Raw genomic sequence first — 25533 nt, 5'->3', positions numbered from 1 at the left:
GCAGGCCTGTATGAATGTAAACAATAAAGGATTTTTGTGTGTTCCCCAGAAGTTGATCTCATCTTCTATTGCCAACACTTCCACTTCGATATAGAAACATTTACGGAACCGTGTTTACCCCATAACCACCACCCGTAAGACAGCCCTATTATTTAGCACATGTAGCTGATGAGAGTTTATCCACTGATGCAGTTTTCTCCCTGGGTGAATAAAGATTATTAGCAAGATAGTATGACAGTTTTTTTGAAGTGATTTCAAAAACACAATCATCCTTTATCCAGTTGCACTGATTATTTATTTGTGTCCACTATACAGTAACATTGTTGTGTGTTGTCTGATTAAAAGGATTAACTTTTCATTTCATGAGATAAACAATTTTTTTTCTTACAAATGCACATAGTTCAGCCAGTCCAGTTACTTCATTTCTTTTTATATATGCTATAATAACCAATATAATAACCACAATAATCACAAGGTCCTCCTAAAGACACCAAAATCACTTAGTATTCTGAATGAATAGTTCAGAATTAGTTTTTGCATTAAACAGAACCATCAAAGAGGGATATCCTGCCTTCTGCATTACAGACTACTGCGAATATATAATACATGCCACTCAAAAAAGAGAAGAAAATACAGGTAAACAATGTTTAAAAAAAACAAAGGATGAAATGGATCATTTTAAGATTGGGCCCTGACTTCTGTCTGGTGGCCTCAAATTCCCACACATCAACAATGAGCAGGGAGAGGGTGCTCTGCCTCTGCTGTGTGTGCAATGTACTGAGGCTACAGATTGAGCACCCTGTGTGTAAAATTTGGAATATAATATGCAATATGCATATGTTTTCATCAGGGTGAAATTACCTGAAAAATTAGAATCATTATGTTTTTTTTTACTTTAGAATAAGCCTTTTATATCTACAGATGCCATGGGTCCTCTTCCTTTCTCCGTCACACCAGGAAAAAGAGGGTGAAACAAGGTGACTGCAGTCAGCAACTACACTGCTAGATGGTAATGACTGTCAATGGTTGGTTTGTCCATTTTGGGCTACTGTAGACACATGCTTGTTTATATATGATGGACACCGCTCCCTCTGTAGATGAAAAAGGACTCAATCTGAAGTAATAAAAACAAAACAATTCTCATTTTCAGGCAATCATACATTAATGAAACCATATATCTGAATATTATTTTCCATTTCTGCCATGTTCTGTAAATAATTCATAAACTGGCCTCAAAGCGAGCTCAAAAGGAATTAGAATTCAAGGCTGTTGAGTCAAAGTGAGGCACCTTGAAAAATCTTGCAGGCTACAACCCTGTTTAAAATGTGATGACATGCAAAACAATGAAACCCCATATTTAATTGAAAATTGCACAAAGACAACTTATCTAATGTTGAAACAGAGAATGTTTATTGTTTTTGAAAAATAATTTGCTCATTCTGAATTTAAAGCCAGCAACATATTTGTAAAAAGTTGGACAGTGGCAACAAAAGAAAAGTAAATATGGAGAAGGGTCACCATTCTCCACAAGAAATCTCTGTACACATGGGACAAGGCCAACCACCGATGGCTGTGATCTTCAGGCCCTCAGATGGCAGAGCATCAAACACAGACATAATTCTGTCATGGACATCACTGCATGGGCAGAGGAACGCTTCCAAAAACTGTCGTCTGTGAACACAGGTCATTATTGCATCCACAAATGAAAGTTGAAGCTGTACAGAGAAAGCTATATATAAACTTTTGTAGGCCCAGGCACATTTAAGGCAAAGTGGAAAACTGTCCTGTCAAATTGTGTTTGGAAATCTTGGCTGCAGCGTCCTACGGGCTAAAGAGGAGAGGTACTATCTGGCTTGTTATCATCGTCAGTGATGGTATGGGGATGCATTTGTACACATGGCATGATAGGTAACCTGCACATATGCCTGTGATAAACATGACTCTGTTCCAACTTTTGTCGATGGCATTAAAATAAAAATGTGCATATCATTTTACAAAAACAATAACATTTCTCAGGTTCAACATTGTCATTTCAATTTTAATATGGGATTTCAGTGTTTTACACATCACCACATTTTGTTTCTATTTACAATTACACAGTGTGACAACTATTTGGGGAATCATGTTATATTTTTGACAGTCCACTTCCACATTCCACTTTATGTTGATCACACTGAATAGTGGCAACTGTCTTATCAGCAACCACGTAAAGCAAATATCAAAATATGTGACACCTTCAGTCTGATTTAGACAAATATTTTCATGGTTTCTTTGAAATCATAATACAGAAAATATTGAAAAAAGACTTTGGGAAACACAATGATACACAATGACCCACAGCAGCATTTAATAATGTACTGTACTTACTTGAATAATGTTGTAGCACATAGCGTATCAACAAAATGGGATTTATACAATGTAGATCAACACCAAACTGATCTCTACAGTATTGCATCTATATATTTTCATGTTTCACGGTTAGATGACATTATTGTGATGTCATCAATACAAAATAAAAAGCTGTCCTGATTTAAGCACAGAGACCCTTGTACCAATGATTTGGCTCAAGACTGTATATCATGAATAACTGAACACATACACTGACCGGCCACGTGTACAATCCAATGTGATCCATTACAACAACTCTGCTAGAAATTCTACTTTTAAGAGGCTCATAATATTTAAGTTTTTGTTGACACTGTCAGAGAAGTATTCATTTAACTAGTTTAATTAGTTAGTTTAATTAATTGTGTTTACTGTTGAGGTTGTAGTTTGCAGTGTTAAACTGGACTGCATTATGTTGAAAGGTGTTAATAACATTTTGGCCACCCCATTCACATATGAGAGGGCCACAATATTAGAAACATCTTTCAATATAATGAACTTCTGTACAACAACAGCACCCACTAAGACCTCAATACAGACATGTATGTATGTACATAAAGTGGAATTATTACCTCTCGGACAGTAAATGGTAAATGGACTGTACTTATAAATCCCCTTTCTAGACTTCTGACCACTTTTACACTACATGCTCATCAGTTATAGGAGCTAACCATTCACGCACCATTAACACATTCACACACCGATGGCACAGCCTTCAGGAGCAATTTGGGGTTCAGTATCTTTGCCCAAGGACACTTCGACATGCAGACTGGAGGAGCCGGGGATCGAACCTCCGACCTAGCCATAATTAGTGATTTTACGGTCACTGATCACCGGTCACTGATCATCTAAGCCACAGCTGCCCAACTATGATAACACTATCAACAAAAACAGACCAACCAACAGAAATTAGAAGCCTCATAAAAGCAGAATTCATGACAGAGTTGTCGTACTGAATCACACTGGATTGTATGAAGTGGCCGGTCAGTGTATGTAACCTCATCAGGTGTCAGACTCTCTATGGTGATTGGCTGGAGTCACATTCAAAGTTGTAAAAACAAACAAAACAAAAATCAATTAAAACAAAAACTACTAACATTAAAACCTCTGTGAATATGATACATACTCTTTGCACTAACCCAAAATCTCTGATGCTGCAAGTTTGAATATAGATGAAAACAAAAAAGACAGATGAATAAACTGGCTCATCTACAGCAAAAACATAAATAATCTGAATGGGAATATTTAAGGGGTGGAATGTGTCAGCCACTGCAACATTACTATGTTCAGACCCATCTCATGGTGTAAGACGATGCCACCAGTTCCAGACAATAGATAGCACTTTTGAATAGTAAAGGGAAAAATACAAATGACAACACTAACCAACAGAACAGTTATAGGAAATGCATCTTAGGTTTGGTGGTACTTCACTGAAGTAGTAGACGCAGCAGTGACCGTAAAATCACTAATTATGGCTAGCTTCAAAAACATCTTCCATATCCCATGGACCTCTTGTTAGACCCTTTCTGTATGGTAAATGCCCACGTCTTTCAAACACTGCACTCCTTTCTGTTAGAACTCTGTGGTCTCCAAGCTCAAGCTGAGACTCGGACACTGATAGGGTTATTTTCTCAGGGAGTGTTCAGACAACAACGCAGGCTAAATGCACCTGGTGTTTAAATTTGGATGGTTCTGGCAACCACCTGGTTTACATTTCACGCCTCAGCAGCTTCAGAGGACAGGAGACAAAAAGCATACATTGAAAGGTTGAAAATTAAATATTACAATGATTACAGACATAAATATGTATTCAAGCATATGCAGAATGAGAAGATATTAACAGCCCAATTTAATGTGGGAGCCTGTCTAAAAAGACTGATACCTCCAATGGGCCACAAATAGTCTACCGAGGAGTTCACAGAGAATTAAAAGCCATTCATAAATGATGGAATCATGAAATGGGAGAAACAGAAACTTGAGCTGCTGGGGAGGGAATGGTGGTTGCGAGGTTATAGGTTGAGTTCGGAGATGATGACTGGGGAGATGCTAAAGGGCTATAAATGGGCCTGGCAGAGATGGCTGAAGTCGGGGAGTGTTGAGCAACATTAGCCAATGTTGGGGAGTCCGAGCTAACCTCATCCCCTTCTTCAGAGTCCCATACTTCACTCTGCAAGTATTCTGCAAATAAGGCCTTGGCCCGCTGCAGCACCCTACTTAGGTTGTGGCGCCGCACGAGGCGATCAAAGTGCATGGCTAGCTCATTGTAATCCAAACTGTTTTTGATAATGTGGTCTCGGTGCTCCAGCAGGATGGACAGGCACAGAAACAGCATGAAGGGATTGCCTTTGCCGAACTCCTGAGGAGGTGGCAGGGAACACGGTTTGATGCTGGTGGTCTCAGCTTTCGAAGAACTTGGTGTGTTAGCTGTGGTGCTGGGAGATTTGTTGCCCGGTGAAGAAGGATTGTTGGAGGATGACCTGCTGCCAGATAGTGAGGGACCTCTTCCAAAGGACAGAATGGGTGAAGATATCAGGGATCGATTCTGAGTGTGGGAGGGAGATGCAACAGATGTTTTTACAGTGGGGGTCGTGGGTGAGTTCATCCCTGTACTGCTGAGCACCTGTGCAGAGGAGGTCAATACCTTTGGGACAGTTGGGAAGGCCTCTCTTCCATTGGTTTTGGATGGAGATTTTGGGGTGGAGTCTGGAGAAGCACCTGGCCAGCTGGAGGGTGAAGCTGAAGATGTGGGAGAGACTGAGACGCCTGTTTTCAAGGTTGGTAGGCCACTGGGAAAGAGAGGAGGTGATGATACTGGAGAGAAAGCAGTACCACAGTTTTTTATAAGAGGTGTTTTCTCTCCTGGGTCCTCCTCACTGTCAACTGTGGACTGGCGCCTTGGGATGCCTGTTACTGACTTTGAAACCACTATGCTCTGTGGTTGGTCAGCATCCTCCATATCAAAGCTATCATCATTTCGGGCAGTATAGTATTTAAACTCCCCAAAACTAGTTTGCCTCTCAAAATGAGGAACCAGCACATCTGCCTTTTCCAGGATGACTTGAGGAATATCACATTCACTGCCCTTGCTTCCTTTTCCAGCGCTTGTATCTTTTTCTTTAATGACAACATTCCTGCTCACATCTGATTCTTCTCTTGAAGGCCTCAACATATGTCGTCTACGCTGTTTCTCTTCTTCCTCTTTATCATCCCTGAGGCAATTCTCAACTGTATTGCTCTTGCCTCTACAGGACATGGTTTCATTTGTCTCCAGTGGTAGTCCCAGAAGCTCCACTTCAGTTTCAGGAGGATCTGGGGGCAGGGAGCTCCAAGTGACCTCCAGCATCCTCAAAGCATCATCAAATGCAAACTCTCGCTTGAGCTCCAGAAGCAGCCAGCGGTAACAAAAGAAAAGGTCGTCAGCTCCTCGGGACACCAGGTAAGAGTAAAATTCAGGATCTGAGTATTGCAGAAGCAGTTTTAAATGCTGGAACTTAATAGACATGAGCTGCCCATCTGGCCTGAAGTTCCCTTCCAAGCGTTTCATAATGCCACAAAAACAAATGAAGGCATGTGCCTCATTGTCCATTACTGCAAGTATAGGGGAGGCAATGTCACTCATGCCTTGACAGTAGGATATCTGGGGGGAAAAAAAATAATAAAAAAATAAAAAATAACACAAATTTACTGAAGTATACAGTTTACCAAGAAGAGTTAATAGTGTCTGAATCAGTAAGATATACACTAAATAATAATAATAATAATAATAATAATAATAAAGTATTCATTTGCAGAAGCCTTTTAGTTAGGGTTACTATACATGTAGTGATTCTATGCATATAATTTGTGTATGGTATTGATCCGCAGACCCACTGTCAACCCTGTAAAATTGCATAGACTGTACAATTTCTGTTTTTATTGACAATGACACATGACATATGACATATGATCCTGTCATAGCACTAGTTGCTGTAGCCGACAGTTGCTTTCCCATTCAGTGCTAGCAGCAAAACAGTCATTGCTGGTTAAAATAAACATATCACTATCTGGCCACCGGTGTGGAAATATCGTTACTAACAGCAGACTTTAAAACTTTTCATGAACTCATTAAGCAAGAGCTTCAATGTAACAGATGTTTATAGTAAAACTCCATCACACCAACTTAAACAATTATTCAGCTGTTATCAAACTGCATTAAACTGTTAGTTTTGAGTAGCATTGATCATTATTTTACTAAAACAGGTGTATTTTCTGTTATGCTTATACTGCTCGGAAGTGCAACAATGAAATACTGATGCAGTACTCTACTGCTTTGGTTTATACATGTATTTATTTGTCATCATCTGTCCCCATACTGTATTAGTTCAAATAATAAACAGTTTGGCTAAGTCATTCTGTGTTTGCTGTTTGAAAAGTAAATAGAAATAAAATGTGATGTGATGTGCAAAACAACAACAAAAAAAACTCCATATTTAATTGAAAACAAAGAAACTGAGAAATTTTACTGTTTTTGGAAATTTCAATTTAGATGCAAACAAAAAAAGTTAAGCTTCAACAACAAAAGACTGGAAAAACGAAATCAGGGCCAAAAGTTTGGATCATTTGAAAAAAAAAAAAAAAAAAATAGTAATTGAAAAATAAAAAAATTAAACTGAAAGTTAAGTTCTGATCTTGAACTTTGAAAAACAATGTATTCAAAATAAAAATGAGTGTAAGTAAAGATGTTTTAGTTTAAGTTTAGTTGTCTAAGGCCAATGAATCTCATTGAATGTTTGTTGAGATAATTCACTTTTGTTCAATATTGTTTGTTATTATTAATTGATTTATTATTATTATTATTATTATCATTGTCATCATCATCCCCCTGATTTGACACAGGTACAAAATAAATAAATTGCTACTGAACCCCAAACCCAACACAGGTACAGCCAACTGACAATCAGAGCATGTCTACACACCTGAGGATGTGTGATGGCGAATGTGGTGAGCAGGTCTGTGAGGGCGGTCAAATGTGGACTGTCTTCTGAGCCTGCATAGTACGGATGAGCCCGGTCAGTCCTCAAGACATCTTTAAGAACATTCCCACGAATGAAGTCAAGGTCATCAAGGCTAACCCGGGCCATCCACTCTCTCTTCAGCTGGTCATACTCCCTTGTCTTTCTCTTCATGTAGTCCATTCTTTCCTGTCCACTCAGCCCATCAGGGTAGACATTCAGGAGGTATCTCCAAACAACCTAACACAACACCACGCAATGCAGGAGTTAATCCTGATGAAGTCATCAAATACAAACACTTTAATGTATGAATGCAGGGCTTTTTACACACACACACACACACACACACACACACACACACACACACACACACACACACACACACACCCTTTACAAACACTACTCTGCTTCTGATTGGTTGACAAGTCAGAAACTCAGTCACTGGTGGGGTAAACTCTATATATGACAAATGATAAATATCTCAGCTGAAAATAAAGGTGGTTCTTACAACATGTTGGTTGCTCTCCTTAAAATACCATGGCAAGAATCAGAACTAGGATTTAATCAGAACCAGAACTGACAACCAACAGCCCTGTTTATTTGTCCACTGAACATGAGATTGGGACTAAAAAAAATACAAGTGCTACACCTTGCGCAGAGAAGGCTCTACACCACCATGGTAGATCCGCAGTCTGAGTTCCTCAGGTCGTGTCAACTGGCCCTGTCCATTAAGGTAATTGTGAAACTCTGCGTCGCTCAGAGGAGGCTTGAAAGGCTTGATTTCCTCCCCATAAGACCAGCTGAAGGCCTGCTGGACTCTGGACAGAGTCCGTCCCACCTGAAGTCAGTGAAATAAGTGCATAAGTAAAGGCGCTGCCACAAAGAGTAGAAAAGACTGCATGAGGAAGATTAAAGAAGGGAAGGAACCTGGGACAGTAGAGTCTGTGTGAAGGGAAGAGCTGCAGATGCCAAAGACCTAGTCCTTTCTGTGAGAAGCTGCTCAGAGCCTATCACATCTTTGGGGCTTATGATGTCCCAGTCCTCCATAACAGGACCTGCAGTTGAACAAAATGTAGACTGAACAAGCATTCTGTAATCATTCCTTCTGTTCATACTGAAAACATTTTTTTTACTAAAGCATTTCTAATTTAAGTGATCCAATGTAACTGCAAGAATGTTCATACACAGTCAAAACTGTTAATAGATATCACATTCTGCACAATTTTACACTAAACTTTACTACTACACTTTTTTTACTCCAAAGTTTAGCTTTTGTTCCCTTAACTGTAGAGTTGTGTTAGTTGATTTAAGGATACACTGATGTTCTTACTGTCTTCTGAAGCTTTTATGTCCATCTTGAGCTGTAGATATGGTTTGGCCGCACTCACAAATGCAACATCCAAATCCCAGTCAGACACCAGAGAAAGATACATTTCAGCGCCAGTCCGATCTCGAGACAGGTAACTGATCCCAAAATTCCGCTTCCTAGTTCGAAATATAAAAGAAAATGCTGACATACATAATGTATTGCATGTTAGGAATAACTCTGATAACCTTTGAATCTATACAGCAGTTTTGCTTGTGTGATCACTCTTACCCATTCAAATCAAAGGCTCTGATGAGTATGTGCTGCAGAACCTCCAGTGATGTTATCTGAGGGTCAACGGCAAAAGAGCGAAACTCCACAGGAAACAGCCCATCACATTTCTGAAAAGCATAACATTACAATGTCTAACAACATCACACACAAGCATTTCTCTATCTCCGTTGTGGATTGCACTGTGGGGCATCAATCAACACCCCAAACAAGAACAAAAAAAGTCCACATGCTGAGGTTTTAAGTATACTTCAACTATCTCTTCAGCCTGTTCAAAAGGTACTACATACAAGAGTATGATTATATGCTTAGAAACAGTTTATAGTACAGCTGAGTGGTGTGGTTGAAATACTTATACTTGATGTTCAGAGCGACTTCACTTGCTTGCTTGTGTTCATTTGTAGAATAAACAGAACAAAAATTTTTTACTCTCACAATATTATTCTGCTGAAGGCTGATAAATGATCGTTTTAATTTTGCCCAAAATACAGTATGCATACAGTACCATCAAACATTTGGACACACCTTCTCATTCAATGCTTTTCTTTATTTTGATTATTTTCTGCATTGTAGTCACTGAAGACATCAGAACTATGAAGCAACACATGGAATTATGTGGCAAACAAAAAAACAACAAAAAAAAGATTTTAGATCCAATCTTTTGCTTTGATGACAGCTCTGCACACTCACATTCATGAGGTGGTCACCTGGAATGATTTCCCAACAGTCTTGAAATAGCTCCTGTATTATGATCAGCACTTGTTGGCTGCGTTTCATTCACTCTGTGGTCCAACTCATCCCAGAACACCTTAATCCCTTCCACAGCCTGGAGCTGTGTTTTTGGGTCACTGTCATGTTGGAAAACAGATGATGGTCCTACTAGGCTCAAACCAGATGCTTAGTGCAGAATGCTGTGGTGAACATGTTGTTTAAGTGTGCCTTGAATTTTTAAATAAATAGCAGTGTCAGCAGAAAATCATCGCCACACCTACAGATTTTCCAGATTGTCTGACCTTCATGTCTTAAAATAATGACGAACCGTTAGTTGAATAGTTCTTGCCATAATATGAATTACTACAGTAGTTGAACAGAGCTATTTACTGTATTCCAGAATAGGGCTGGGTATCGATTCAAATTCCAAGAATCGATTCCGATTCTCAAGACTGAGGGTTAGTGTTATTAAAACCATTTTTTTGGTCGCCTAAAAGGCCTCATTTTAAACAATGGAATATGGGCGCATATCTTTGCAAATGTAACCCGCAATCACCTCAGTTATTTTAAGAGAACGTACAGAAGTGGCTGGTAATTGTAGAGTTTTCCTTGAGTGTTCTGTTGTCTGTAGTTTTATTATATTTCCGGTGAATTTTCCATTTTTCCCACGTTTATGAACGCATCATAGTGATTGCGACGGTCATTGAACGCACCTCGCCTGTGTGAGACGCCGTAGTTTAGAGAGAAGTATATAGCTCCGCTAAAGAGCAGTGTATGATGTATTTCTTGCCTGTGTTTTTCCTATATCCTTAATCGTGGGTTCATAGTGTGTGAATGAGAAAAGGTGAGCTTCTCCACCAACTTACCGTCCAAGTTGGATGCCGTGTTGTTATAATTATTATTTGTAATATGTTGACGCTACTTTATATTGTGTTAATGCTCGGCTAATTAGCTAATCACGCCGTCAAAGCTATAAGCCTAGTGTGCGGTATTTGTTTACGTAAGACGTGTGTATCTTTCAGTACAGTCCTGTAGCCAGTGTTATTATTTGTGCATTATGTATAGCTCATGCTATTCTGATTGCTGTTTGTATTTTATTATAGAACCGCAATAAATCTTCATAAACACTGGACATCTGCCTCCGTCCTTTAACGGGGACACCCCCATACACCTTGCCGCTCTAATTCATCAGTCCCACCTGGAGCAAGCCCGTGTCTCCCTTTTAAACACGGTGCACGCCTGTTTCAATTCAATGACGCGACTAGTGGGGTTAAAGTTCACCGGGGGAAAATGTATTAAAATTTTAATTTAATTATATCTATCTTTGGATGTACGAATCGATCTTAAGGAATTAATATGCAAATCGATTCAGAATCGGATTTTTTTTTTCAACACAGGCCTATTCCAGAACTACCCCTGAGCAACACAACTGATGTTCTCAAACACATTAAAAAGGCAAGAAGTTCCATTAACTCACTTTTGAAAGCTGTTAATTGAAAATCATTCTAGGTGACAACCTCCCAAAGCTGGCTGAGAAAGAGTGTGCAAAACTGTCAAAGTCAAAGATGGCTACTGTGAAGAATCCAAAATATAAAACACATTTTGCTTTGCTCTAACACATAATTCCATATATTCATATGTGTTTTCATATCTTCAGTTTTAATCCTAAAAAATAAAGACAAATCACTGCAGAAGGTTTTGACTGGTGCTGTATGTATGAAGAGAGCTCAGTGTAGTGATCTGATGTCTGATGATCACTTTGTACCACACAAAGTGATTCAATCAAATCAGAGCGTATGGGTTTCCTGGAGAACAGAGCAGAGAATGCCCCTGTCTCAGGTAACGTGACGTCACGAAGGGCTGTCTAGCGCACGCATTCGCTGAGCAGACAGGTGACGTCAGCTCAAGTATGTGCTGGAGCAGTGCTTCAGGTTCAGCGTCAGGTTGGATATTAATGATGGATTTATGACAGAAGTGTCAGTCTGTGTTACTGACTGGCACCTCCAGCTGGCACGGACAGCGTTCAGCGACAACAAACACAATGGAGCGGTAGGCGAACAGTGACGGCACAGACCGGCTGTGTACACACGCACTGTGCACAGTTGATGTCAGTTTGACTGACAGCGAGCAAACACTGAGCAGACCATTCAGTAAACAGGACAGCAGGGCTGCTGGCTAACAGCAGACTGTGTGTGTGTTTGTTTGTTCGTTCGTTCGTTCGTTCGTTCGTTCATCATCATCCTACCTTGACTTTTACACGAACCACACCCCTCTCCTCCTCGCCTGCCATCTTAAAGACTCCGTTTCGGAACAGGGTGGTGGTTGTGAGTTTAGTTTCGGTCCTACACCGACATGGTGATCATAACATGATGGAGGATAGCAGTAGCAGTAACAGTAGCCGAGTTCCTCTCGTTCGTCGTCTTCTTCTGCTTCGATCTTACAATGTTTACGGATGTATTACCGCCACCTACTGGACAGACACCTTCCTACGTGTTCACAAGCTCTCAGAACGTCAATGTTAGAAATCCAGTGTTTAAGTTGAAGTAAGCAATAGCGCCATGTAAAAATGCCATATTATTATATAACTAGATTGTTCATACTGGCGCAGTAATGTACATTTATTATGGTGTAGTTGTAGAACGATTTGCCTACCCACCAGGCATTGGGGTGGAGATGCAGTCATCGACATAGACCCCTCTCACACCTAGAAAATAATGGAAACAGAGTCAGGGTCAGTTTTCAACTTTTCAGATTCTTTCAGCACAACACAGCCATCACTGCCTGGCTGCATGGACTTTCAACTACCTCACCAACAGACCAGTGACTGTGTTGTCTGCAGCATGGGGACCCTTCTCTCTTATATAGTGTCTGAAGTCTGATAGTAGTATACCTGGTTGTCCCCTTAACTGGTCAGACAATACAGACGTCCTGTACAAAAAGTCAAAGTAGGAGTGTGCAGGGCTCTGTTATAAACTTTCTATGACACTGTGGTAGCATCTGCAATACTATACTATAATAAAGAGATGCTTGAGAAGGTTAGCACACACACTACAGTTTCATCCAACAGAACAAAATTGTCTTTCACTGATGTTATGCCCCAGTCTCGGGGTGCCTAGAGCATAACGAGGAAGGGTCCCATCTTCCCCGAGTCCCAAGTAGCCACATACAACAAGTTTTAGATTGTGGAATGAAAAGAAAATGAGTTATTCACAAAACAAATATCTTTATTCTATGTTTTCTGTTATCCTCTGTAACCTATACATTGTATTATACATATTGAAATATCCTGACAATCTGTTTTCATTCTCATTAATAAAACGTACAAAGCCCTTTCAAACTGAACATACAAATCGGGCGCTAGTAAGCAGCGCATGGAGTAGACGCGCTTTGAAGGGGCTCCTCACTGCCAATATGTAAAATTATTACTTTGACAGTCTCATACGTGATTTTATCAATCTCGGGAACAACCGTACACATTGGAGGCTTAACCAGTTAAGTTTATGCAACGGAATGCAGAGAAAAGCGCCAAAAAACGTAGAGAGGCCTCAATCAGCCTCTGCTAACGCTAATGCTAACAGTGCTAGTGGAAACCAGCCGGGCCATGACGACAGCAACAGCGACACGGAGGTGTTGACATCAGTCTGGGAGAAAGTTTCCGACAAGATCCTGGGTCACATGAACAGCAGGTTTGATCAACTAGAGGAAACATTACAGGTGGTGCAGAGTTCCCAAAAGGAGCTATTGGAGAAGGTTGAACCAATGGAAGAGCAAGTTCTGGACCATGAGAGCCGCATAACCAGCTTGGAGAAGACGGTGTCTGACCTGAAAGATGAGAGCAACGCGCTCAAGCTAAAAGTGTATGACCTCGAAGGTCGGTCGCGTCGCAATAACATTAAGATCATCGGCATTCCTGAGCGGGAAGAGGGGGTCAAACCAACGGAATTCGTCGAGGCCTTAATTCCGAATTGGTGCCCTGGCCTCAGCAAAGCAAACTAGACAAGATGACAGAGCCACGGCAGCCAGTGACCGTGCTAGCCCAAATGCTTACAGAGGTACCCTACACAAGATGGCAGCACATGATGACCCCCAAATGTTTCTCGAAAAGTTTGACGTGGCGGCATGCGACATGCGGAGTGAGCCCTCTTGAGGCCGGTACAAAGAGATCAAAAGGGCCATCCTCAATCGGGTTTCTCAGGAAGACCATCGCCGCAGGTTCCGGGGATCCAAGCTGGGACCCACTGACCAACCAACAGTTGAAATACGCAGTGATCAGGTGGCTGCAGTCTGGGGATTCTGCTGGCAAGGCCCTCAGACAGAGGAAGTCCCATTCATTCCCATTCCCATTCATCGGGCCATTTCACCAGCGCACACATGGATATTGCTTTGTGTTAGTTCTAGTGGATTACGCAACGTGATATCCAGAGGCAGTGCCGCTGTGCACCATCTCTGCAAAGAGTGTTGCGCAGGCACTGTTTCAGATTATGATCCCCCAAAGAGATCCTGACAGATCAAAGCACGTTCACGTAGGGAACTGTATGGGTTATTGGGCATCAAGTCTATTCGAACTAGTGTGCATCATCCTCAAACTGATGGCCCAGTTGAATGCAGTAACATCACTTATAAAAGCAGACAGATAACGGTAGATTTATGTTTAATGTTTCTAAGAGTGCAGTTAATAGTGTAATAGTGGCTAAAAGGTAGAAAAACAAAGAGATATTTAGCCATAATTGACTATACCAGAAGAAAACCCATGAAAATAAGAGCTGGTACAAATCTGTGTAAAAGTATGACTTGAGGTTTTTCAGTCTCTGAAAATTGTAACTGTACGCTGCTGCAGGTAAAACACAACAAAAAGCCCCAAACTTTTCAGTGATAATTTAATCATACAAACATTCATCAAACACACAGGAGAAAAAAATCTTTCATCTGTTTGCACTTCCTCACTCCCAATAAATGTGCTGTTGTACGTCGTCTAATGCCAACTGATTCATTCTGCAATCTGGCCAGTGGAGACTTCCAATATTACACAAAGAAGAAAACACACTATGCACTTCATGAATTGACATTGAACATTTATCATCACGGATGCTGCACAGAAAATTTAGAGTGTTGTGACAGACAGCAAGGAGGAGCCCAGGGATACGTGTGACATTTAGCATTTATTGGCTGGTATCATTTGTCACGTCAAAGCTTAGTAACCCCAGGGCTTACAATTAGTGCCTTCATGATTGCTGTGTTTACCTGATGAGGTGGTCTAACTCACTGGCTGTGGGTGGCAGATAAAATCACAGATATGATAAACCCTTCAGGACTTAACAGTACTTGGATGAGGACAGCACAGTACAGGTTATCTTGAAGGTTGCACTAGTCGGTGCATAGATCAGCCAGTTAGAGCTTCAGGACAACATGATTTTGTCGTTTCATAGTGATTTTTACTGGTGCATCTAAAATGATCTAAACAGGACCAAATTCTAAAATGTGTTTAAGAAGGTCATCAATGATTAGACTCGAATGTAACGCAATAATTCTAACAAGAGGAACAATAATTACACCAGTTCAATACAAATATACAATGTTGAATCTTTGGGTGAATTAATATGTTTCCAAAAAACATTATTCTCTTCTACATTCATCAAATACATTCAACTCAATGTGATAAAAAGCGAGTCCAAGACAGGTTTAAAATCAAAATTCGGAGCAGAAAACATGTTTTTTTTTTTCAAAATGTGAAGTTGTGTCTTGTGAAGTCAACGTCTGAGGGCAAAGTGTACCCTAATTCTGTCATCATCCATTGCATGTAAAATATTAGATTTAGAGACAATGAGCGCTCTAATACTGCATTATTAAAATAATGAATATTCTGCTAATATTTTTCTAAAATTTCATAGATGTATATATGTGTGTGTGTGTGTGTGAGAAAACCTTCACCATCTCTTTGAGCTTTCACACTAAAATCATTACATTTTACGTTACATTTACACCAAGTAGCTCAAAATATTTGACCACAGAAGGCATAATAAAATCAATGGCTCTATCTTTAAGGGGATTTTTTTTTTAACTGTACAATGATCAAGACCAAACCTGACCATCTCATAGGCGCTACACTGTAGATAAAGAGTTCTGATTCTCAGTGTTTTAAAGAGAAATGGCTGACTCCCTCCAGTAGGTACTGAGACAGCATAGCAACAATGTCCATAATGCAAAAGCACAAAAAAAACTAAAAAACAACTGATGAGCTTCAGATATATTTCTGAGGGATGTCGTTGTTCCCCTTGAGACGCCCCTATTTAGTTACAGGGAACCAAATCAGAGCAGAAACTGGAGAATCAGTTGGCAAAATAAATGGCTTTTCCTCCAAAGGCTCTCTTTCAGGTTGCACAATGCGCACACACATATACACACAGTTTCACAAATACACATTCCTGTCATTGTTTCATTTGCACTCTTGACAACTAAAAAAAAACAAAAAACAATAATAATAAAAAGTTATCACTCAAAAGACTCATAGCACTCATTTTTTAACTTAGCATTCACACGTGCATACAGTGGGTTTTGTGGGATGTTGGTTGAGCTGCACGTCAGGAGCGTTGGCCTCTGGTTTCATTAAAGTGTAGCCGGAACTTTGCATAAAGAAGTGTTTTTTGAATCTTCACACTCTCTGCCAGCTACTGGTAAAGCCTCTTCCTTCTCTTATTGGTGTGACAGACTCCAGAGGTACGAATTTAGTGCTGCGTCACTGTGACAAGTCTCATGATTTAAGAGTGCCCAAAAGGATAGGGCTCCTGTATACCCTGCAAGGAAGGGAAATTATATATTAAAAAAAAAAAAAAAGCAGAGAGAGGGCTGGCAAGAATGTGTAGAAAATGGACAACTTTCATTGTGACCCCCCCCCTCTGTGGTTGGTACATACTTTCGTTAAGTGTATTATCAAAATGTTGGCTGTAGAGCTGAAACATGTGGTCGACTGATTGGTTAATTGGCAGAAAGTTAATCTGCAACACTTCGGAAAATCATGTGATCATTTGAAGTAATTTTTCAAGCAAAACTAACATTTACTTGCTCCCAACCTCTGCGGAGGATTTGCTACACTTCTGTCTTGTCATGTCTGGACAGTAAAGCCGATTACGTTTGCGTTTTTAGGCAGTTTGGTCAGATAAAACAAGATTGTAGATGTCACTTTTTGGTCATTTATACACCAAACCATTAATCGTTTAATCTGATTAACCTGAAAATAATCTGCAGATTATCTGATAGTGAAAATAACTGTTACCTGCAGCACTAGATGGCTGTTATGTTGAAATACATAAAAGATGAATATTTGCATCGTATTTCTTACTTCAACACCAGTTTACTAAAAAAAAATCTATTGGACAATATACACATTTAGATTCATACCATCTTATATTGGCCAGCAACTGTTAAACATTTACTGCTGAGCAGCTGCTGGCACCCAAAGTACATTTCAAAAATGTGGCATTCAAGTGTTTTATTTTTATTTTATTAAACCTTTATTTTACCAGGCATTACGAATGATATGTCTCGTTTACAATGACAGCCTGGTAAGTGCCAGAAGACACTTAACTTGTAACCTCTTACAAACAACATACTCGTAGCCTTATTGTTAAATGATCAGTATAAAATAGTAAATGGGATGAATGAACTTCTCTGCAGCTTGGGTTTAACACGATAACCCAGTAATGTATCTCGGTCGCTCAAACACTGCAACCCTGAGTCATGTTTTCTATGGAAAGTTATCGTGAAATGACACTAAAAGTATGAAGAATATTTCAGCTCAGATATCCATCTCTAAGGGTTGGGGTTACTTTCAACTCACACATTTTGTGTGCATCTACAGTGCACTTCAGGAACATCACTGCACTTAAACTAATAGATTAGACTTATCATGTTTCTTTAAGTTATAAAAGCCTTTCAGGTTTTTAAGTTGTTCAGTCAATGAGAAGAAAATAAACCCAACCATTATTCACTAGTATGGAGCGTCTCCTTGTCTTTTCATATTTCTTACCTGGTTATAAGAGACTACTGATAGATTGCTTTGTAGACTGTTTGCTACTATATCCACAGAGTTGTGTGAAAGTCCGTTCTGATCTTGCTGCAGCTCGTTGGGGCTTCCCTGCCAATGTTCCTCTGCGACCCTATGACCACTAGCATCGTGGAGACTGTTGTTGTTGCTGTTGGGGCACTTGCTCTTCTCTGGAGAAGCGAAGGGGTTGTAGTCTCCTTCCAGGCTGCGGTGAGGCTGGGTGTTGAACTCGGCTTGGAAAGAGGAAAGCTGCTGTGTGACGCCGAGGAGACCTCCGACCTCCACGCTCAGGATCACCCAAATTACATCTGTCAAAAGAAACAAACAGTGAGTTATAATATGCAAAGCCACTAACACTGTCCCACACTCCAACATTTAGCACTGGACCACACACCCACAGTATCCTCAAAGATATAAAGTCTGCCACACGGTGACTAATGATGCTAAGTGAGGAATTATCGCCCCTAAACACCTAGATGAAATATTAAGTATAATTTTTAATTGAGTATCTCTCTGCTGCTTCATTTGTAAGAAGACAAGTCTTGAGGGACTTCCTGCTGGGATCCCTCATACACGTTGAACTTGCAGGGGAACATAAATCAACTAAATAAACAACTCTTAATTGAATTTGTGTGTGCTAATAGAATGGCCATCCAATCTCTTAATAGTTTTTAAAAAGGCATACAAAATGATCTGGTACTTTATCTTCTTTAACGACTGCTGCTACAGTAGGAGTACATTCGGGGCAGAGATAATCATTACAATCAGAACATATAAAAAGATGTCTACAGTAAGCATGACAACTTCTAATGTTGATAACAAATAACAAATCAGTGACATTATGGTGCTCATACATATCATTTATACAAAACAACATGGGCTCAGCTTGTTATCTAAAGATAGATAAGCATTTGCAGTGATCTTAGCACTGCTGAACCTTAGGAAACATGCAAAAGCATTATAGTCTGATGCTGTGTTTTAGGGCTGCAACTAATGATTATTACTATAAACTGCTGATAATTTTTACTTGAAGTTTGCTGTCCTCACCTCCATAGTAGAGTCCCGTAGCTGTACACATTCTCCACTGGCCCTGGTACATGCCAGGAGAGACAGGGCTCTGCATCTGCACACTAACATCAGCCATCTCCTGAGGATCTAAAGACCGCACCATCACCATGTTTACGTGACCAAACTGATCTCCTCCGACATACTTCAGACAAACCCCGGGAGGCCACGACTCTGCACCTTGAAGACACACACATAGACAACTATTATGAACCGTGTAATTGTTTTTCATTAATGAGATCTGGCATCAGCTCTGTGTTCTATCACATTATTTATAGTATCCCAGCGGACTTGCCTGTGTTCTGTATCCTCCAGGTCTTTGTGAAAGGTGTGTCCGGTGGAACTGATTCACCCTCGCCAATCGTCACATCTCTCACAAAGGACATGCATGGGGCACTGATGTTGGGACTCTCAAAGTCATAGTAGGCGCCGATGGCTGCTTGTAAATTCCTGGGATGACAGAAGGCAGAGATCCAAGTGATTAGTACAGATATGAATTGAAGTAAAAGATTTAATTTCTATAGGGGAAAAAAAAACAATTTGCACATATAGGTATGAAGTAAGGCGAAAGGCGGGGAGGAAGTCACGTCCCCTTTTCTAGCCGGCCTCTGTTCCACTAAACACGGGCTGAGATTTATTTCAACATTATCATCAAATGTTCTGTTCATGTTAATAACATCATATATGATTATTTTGATTGTTTGATGATTTGCTGAGTATTTTCTTAAAATAATAAATTAACCATTAGGGCTATAAACGTCAAAATATTCAACTTATAATCACATAAGATAAAAAATGTCAGTAATTGTTTCAGCCACAAACATATCTCATGAGTCTTAGCTATAGACATACTGACAAAACACACTGGGTGATTGTACAAAATATTTTTTTTTTCTTTGGTAAAATGAAGATCAATTTAACTGGGAACCACAAAAACACATACAGTTTTAGCTTATGTAAAAGCAAGTAAAGGCAAGGCAAGGCAAGGCAAGTTTATTTGTATAGCACAATTCGTACACAAGGCAATTCATAGTGCTTTACAGAGGCAAGGAAAAACATTTGACATTAAGACAAACACTAGAAATAAAAATTAAAAAAGAGAAGAAAATTTAATTAAAAACATCAGAATGTCATTTAAAATCATTAAAACAGCAAATTTGAAAACAGTTTAAAACATTAAACGAATCACAGGATTATGATTAAAAAATCTTTAAAAGAGCTCAGCCATAAGCACGTGAAAAGAGAAAAGTTTTTAACTTGGATTTAAAAGTGCTAAGAGTTGGGGTTTCAGTCCTGTTTGTTCCAGTTGTGAGCAGCATAATTGCTAAATGCTGCTTTACCGTGTCTGGTTTGAACTCTGTGCTCCACTATCTGACCTGAGTCAGTAGATCTCAGAGCCCTACTGGGTCTATATTCTACTAACATGTCGTTTATGTATTGTGGGCCTAAACCATTCAGTGATTTGTAAACTAGTAGCAGAACTTTAAAATCTATTCTGTGGCTAACTGGGAGCCAGTGTAAGGACTTAAGAACTGGGGTGATGTGCTCTGATCTCTTTGTTCTGGTCAAAACTCGAGCTGCTGCGTTCTGAATGAGCTGCAGCTGTTTGATACTTTTTTGGGGGAGTCCAGTCAAAAGACCATTACAGTAGTCAAGTCTACTCGAGTTGAAAGCATGGATCAGCTTCTCCTGATCTGTTTGAGACATAAAGCCCTTAACTCTGGATATGTTCTTAAGTTGGTAGAAGGCTGTTTTGGTGACTGATTTTATGTGACTGTTGAAGGTCAGATCTGAGTCTATCAACACGCCAAGGTTTCGGACTTGGTCTTTAGTTTCTAGAGACAGTAACTCAAGGTGTTTACTGACAGCAACCCTCTTCTCTTTATTGCCAAAAACAATGACCTCAGTTTTTTCTTGATTTAATTGAAGAAAACTTTGGTTTATCCAATTTTTGACTTGCTCTAGACAGTTACACAATGACTCTATAGGACTGCAGTCATCTGGGGACAGCGTAAGATATATCTGTGTAGGGCTGCACGATATGGCCTATAACCAATATCTTGATATTTTTAAGCTATATCGCGATACACGATATATATCTCGATATTTTTATTTCTCCTGTAAATCACTATGAATGTTAAATTCAATCCTTTGATGCAAAAAATAACATCAGTATGATGATTCAAGTAGACCCTTCACGCGAGAATCCTGGACACGCGAGACCCCGCGATAAACTGTGTATAAAGAAAACAACAACAAACAGCTGACTTTGCTTCTCCGACGTGGAGGAGATTATAAAAAGGATCTGTCGTGTCATAAATGATTGTGTGTTGTTCCACTTCAACAATTAGTCTCTCGTTGAGACCCTTTGATCGATCTTTGATCACCTGGTGCCACCGGTCATGACATAACGTTGATGTGAAGTTGTGATAAGCAACATGAACTGCCTATTGTGTTTTATTTTGAAAGGGGGCGGAAGTTTATTATGTTGATTCTGTGTCGGATTTCCTGTCTGGTGCACAGTGCTCTGTTGAAATTTACGAGGTTTAGCAGCGGCTCCTGTCAAAAATAGAAATGCTACGGAATGCTCGCGCCACGGAGCGTCCCAAAAGCGACTATCCATGGCACGCCCTGTGTGAGTGCTCTCATTGACTAGACTGGCAGCTACCTGCTCCGGTGACCGCGGCGCAGCCGTCACGCAGCGCGTACGCCTCCGGAGTGGGCCAGTGGTCCTCGTCTCTCCTCACTTGATACAAAAAGTACGCATGCGCGCAGGGGATCTTTCTGGGTGGGCGGGGCAGTGTGCTGCGTGCTGTGAGGAGTGACACAGGCAAAACTCCGGAGAATTAAATGCAGACGGCTTAAAACATTTACCTGACAAGTACTTGATGGTCGCGATATAGTCATTTCATACATCTCACATAGAACAAGTCGCAATATATCGAGTATATTCGATATATCGCCCACCCCTATATCTGTGTGTCATCTGCATAACTATGATAGTTGACATTAGAATTCTGTAGAATTTGACCCAAAGGCAGCATATATAGGCTGAACAAAAGGGGTCCAAGAACTGACCCCTGAGGAACCCCACATGTCATAGCCACTCGATCCGATTGATTACTTCCAATGGTCACAAAATAACTAGGCTCCTCCAAGTAGGACCTGAACCATTCTAGGACTGTTCCACGGAGTCCTGCCCATGTTTCCAATCTGTTCAGCAGTGTGCTGTGATCCACAGTGTCAAACGCAGCACTGAGATCCAGCAGGACCAGAACTGATACCTTGCCTGAGTCAGTGTTCAACCTTATGTCATTTAACACTCTAATAAGAGCTGTTTCTGTACTGTGGTGAGCTCGAAAACCTGATTGAAATTTGTCAAAAAGTCCACTGGAGTTCAAGAAATTACTGAGTTGATTAAAAACCACTTTCTCAACAATCTTGGCTATAGAGATTTGAGACAGGTCTGTAGTTGGTTAACATGGAAGTATCCAGCGTTCGCTTTTTTAAGAGTGGCTTGAGGGCAGCTACTTTTAGGGGTTTGGGAAACGTGCCTGATTGAAGTGAGCAATTTATTATTTGCTGCAGATCTGTTTGGACAGATTTTACAATAGCTTTAAAAAAGTCAGATGGCATTGTGTCAAGACAGCATGTCGATGATTTAAGATGCTGAACTGTTTCTTCTACGTTTTTTTGATCAACTCTATTAAATTCTGACATCACAGTTGATTCATTCCTAGGCGGTTTTAGGGATTGCGTCATTATATCATTTTGTAGATTTGTGTTGATATTTAACCTTATAGATTTGATTTTTTCATCGAAAAAGTGAGCAAATTCATTGCATTTTTCTTTTGAAGACAGTTCTGAAACTATCTCTTTTGGGGGGTTTGTAAGCTTATCAACTATAGCAAACAGAGTGCGAGTGTTGTTGATGTTCTTATTAATAATTTTAGAGAAGTGTTGCTGTCAGCCTTGATTAACTCATGGTTGAGACTATGTTTGTAGAGGTCGTGGTGAATTTGGAGTTTAGTTTTTCTCCATTTACGCTCTGCTTTCCTGCAAGGCGAATCATACTACTAAGGGCAGAGGAGTAAATTAAAGTCCAGTGCTGTTTTTGTACGAAAATATTGTGTTCCCAATGAGATCATTTGTATTTAAGTGACTGGATTAAAAGCATATCAGAATTCTCGCCAGCGCTTTATATGGTTGCGGCCCGCTACGCTAAAATTTCAGACCGCAATGGCAATTTCCCCCCGTTACGTTATTTTTAATATAGCGTAACGGCTGTTTTCAGTTTTCGTCACCATCGTCAAAAGTTTTTTTTTTTCCTGCGCACTTCAGCAGTTTTCAAGGTGTCAAAATCAGCTGACGTTTGCTTGGTGCTGTCTTCCTACAATGGTGTAGCCGACGTTTGATGAACCTACACATGCGTACTCTGCGCTGTTGATTTTAGGTTGCTAGGAGACAGATGCCTGGAAATCAGTTCCCCGAGAGAGAGAGAGGGAAAAAAACGACAACTGAACTCCCGCTCGATTCCCAGTGATAGCTTTCTTTTGAGCTGGACTTTGAGCTGGACTTCGGTGAATGTCATAATTATAACAATGAATGACGGACCCCCTCGCAAAAAAAGAGACATTCGTTCTTTCTTCATGGTCAGAAATGTAAGTGCACCAGTTATACATGCTTTCCATCACGCTTGAAAACTTAACCAACACTTTGATGAATGGAAACGTCTACCTTGTAGGCAGGTTTAGCAATGACAGGACGTAGGCCCTATCGGATGATTTTTAGTGCTAATTTAGGCTACTGGATCCCACTGTGGCTGACATTAACACACTAGTAATCTGCCTGTCTGCCTGAAATAACATGATGCTCACGCATTTCTTAATTTCTTAATAGAATAAAACGTGTATTATCTCTATTGTTTGTGTCTGAGTTTACATATCTTTTGACAACACCCTTTGCAGGTAACACACTGCCAAGATCCAAAGATGTAACAATTTTCCACTAAGTATATACAACATAAAAAATGCAATTTATTCCCTCCAGGTACCTCAAATATGGCCCATTTTGGGCACAATTTTTCAAAATTTTCGCATCAACGAAGGGGGGTCGGGACCCCCCTTCCGCACCATCCCCCCGCTCGGTCGCTACGCTCCCTCGCCTTACCCCATTACTCTAAAATAAAATCCTGGTGAGAACCCTGCATATATTGTGGAGATGTCTACAGATCCACAGAGCCTGGCGAATGGGTGCTTCCCCTGTCATTGCTGTTCATCCATAAAGCAGCACTTTTTTATTTTTAGAAAGCTCGTTGCAGAGGAGCTATTACACGACATCACGTGACTGTACTACAGCCTGCTCTGCCCCCATAGACTCTCATAGCCACTGTTAACTTCCATAGACATGCAAAGGGCTTAATAACACTGCATAATGTTTGCAGAGTCATCTGCAATGATCACAGGGAGTCACATTTAGAAACCTGCAGTGTATAAATAGTGAAGTATTCCGCCAGTGAGACAGAAATCCATATGAATCCATGCTGTCCGGGCACGGTGAGGTAAAGATTGACCAGGCTTGCACAACTCCTGCATGAGCTTTGAGCTCAGGAGACGTAATGCTGGACGGTTACGTAATAAAACAGCAGGCATCCTCTGAAACTGTGTATGTGGTCAAGGAGACAGACGTTTTTTGTCATCTTGACAGATAAACAGAATAAACAGCTAACAGGCTGTGAGAAAGTAGTTATAAACTTTTAATTAATCCATCCAGCTGGGTGACTAACTGGCGCTAACTGATAGTAGAAAGTGTTGTCTGGCTAACTCACAACTCCTGTAAAAACACGAAAAACATTCACTTAAAAAATGACTTTGTTTTCATTTAAATACACCTCACACTTCGATGAGAACTTAGTGTTTGTTTTTAACGTGTAAGCATTTTTATAACATAATATAAAACAGCGGGTAAGCTAGCTTCCCGTGTCCCCGACAGGGGAGTCAAAAGTCGGACACACGGTGACTCAGCTAACGCTAGTTACGTTACTACAACGTCGTTAGCTGTCATTGTGCCCACGTTTACATACCAAACGTGTCACAATGAAGGATAACACCTCAAACTAAATATCACCATCTGGGGTTAAAAGCTAGCTGGTAGCACAGTAACGTTATCCGTTATCTAACATAACCCACACAGCAGGCCGGACCAAGTCACCGAGCTCACCAGTTGGTCATGTCCAGAAAGAAGGCGCATCCGGCGGGGTTTAGCTGAAACCCGAGGAGCCTCTGAAACTCCGATATTAGGATATCTTTGTCCGTTGTACCCATGCAGCTGAATTTTTGCATGAGCTCCTGGTCCAGGTCCATGCTGTCCATCGCGAAATTCGCCTGGACAGAGGGGGGGGGGGGGGGGGGGGGGGGGGGGTGCTCCTAATTTAGTCCGAGGCCTCGACTTGTCATAAAAAACTTAAAAAGGACTGAGTGCGCATGTCACATGATTGTGTCTAGTGCCTCAACCCATAGACATACATACAAAACGCCGCATTAAGCGCTGATCGTACGTCGACGATGCCGCCATATTGGATGTGGCAGATCTGCCAACACAACACACACGCGAATTATAGATATATTTGTGTGTGTGTGTGTGTGTGTATACTATATGTATGTATATATGTTCATGTGTAATGTAAACGTCAGTGCTCTTTATTCAGAAAACCCTCATGTCACATCTACATTTCAGGATCTGAT

At 40.5% G+C, this 25533-nt stretch overlaps 2 protein-coding genes across 4 annotated transcripts; both read right to left on the bottom strand.

Moving 5' to 3' along the window:
* Positions 1–276: 276 nt before the first annotated feature.
* On the bottom strand, positions 277–12115 carry tbc1d25 (TBC1 domain family, member 25). The gene is made up of 7 exons (XM_010752721.3): positions 11930–12115; positions 8974–9083; positions 8707–8861; positions 8304–8431; positions 8026–8214; positions 7341–7616; positions 277–6022 (listed from the first exon to the last, which is right to left on the bottom strand). Exons 1-7 carry the CDS (start codon positions 11972–11974, stop codon positions 4337–4339), a joined length of 2589 nt encoding a protein of 862 aa, XP_010751023.3. The 5' UTR covers positions 11975–12115; the 3' UTR covers positions 277–4336.
* A 215-nt stretch (positions 12116–12330) lies between these two features.
* On the bottom strand, positions 12331–25203 carry LOC104936655 (inflammation and lipid regulator with UBA-like and NBR1-like domains). Of its 3 annotated transcripts, none has more exons than XM_027277257.1 (5): positions 25010–25203; positions 19086–19240; positions 18773–18970; positions 17708–18033; positions 12331–12388 (listed from the first exon to the last, which is right to left on the bottom strand). In XM_027277257.1, exons 1-5 carry the CDS (start codon positions 25159–25161, stop codon positions 12383–12385), a joined length of 837 nt encoding a protein of 278 aa, XP_027133058.1. In that variant the 5' UTR covers positions 25162–25203; the 3' UTR covers positions 12331–12382. The 3 variants fall into 3 exon arrangements, with proteins under 3 accessions (XP_027133058.1, XP_010751025.1, XP_010751024.1); XM_010752723.3 differs by lacking the exon at positions 12331–12388 and adding an exon at positions 14545–16475; XM_010752722.3 differs by lacking the exon at positions 12331–12388 and having other exon boundaries at positions 17174–18033.
* Between the last annotated feature and the right edge of the window lie 330 nt (positions 25204–25533).

The sequence above is a fragment of the Larimichthys crocea genome, unplaced genomic scaffold, assembly GCF_000972845.2.
Source record: "Larimichthys crocea isolate SSNF unplaced genomic scaffold, L_crocea_2.0 scaffold97, whole genome shotgun sequence".
NCBI lineage: Eukaryota > Metazoa > Chordata > Actinopteri > Sciaenidae > Larimichthys > Larimichthys crocea.
Note: the sequence above shows the minus strand (reverse complement) of the source record. Positions and strands in the feature narration are given on the sequence as shown.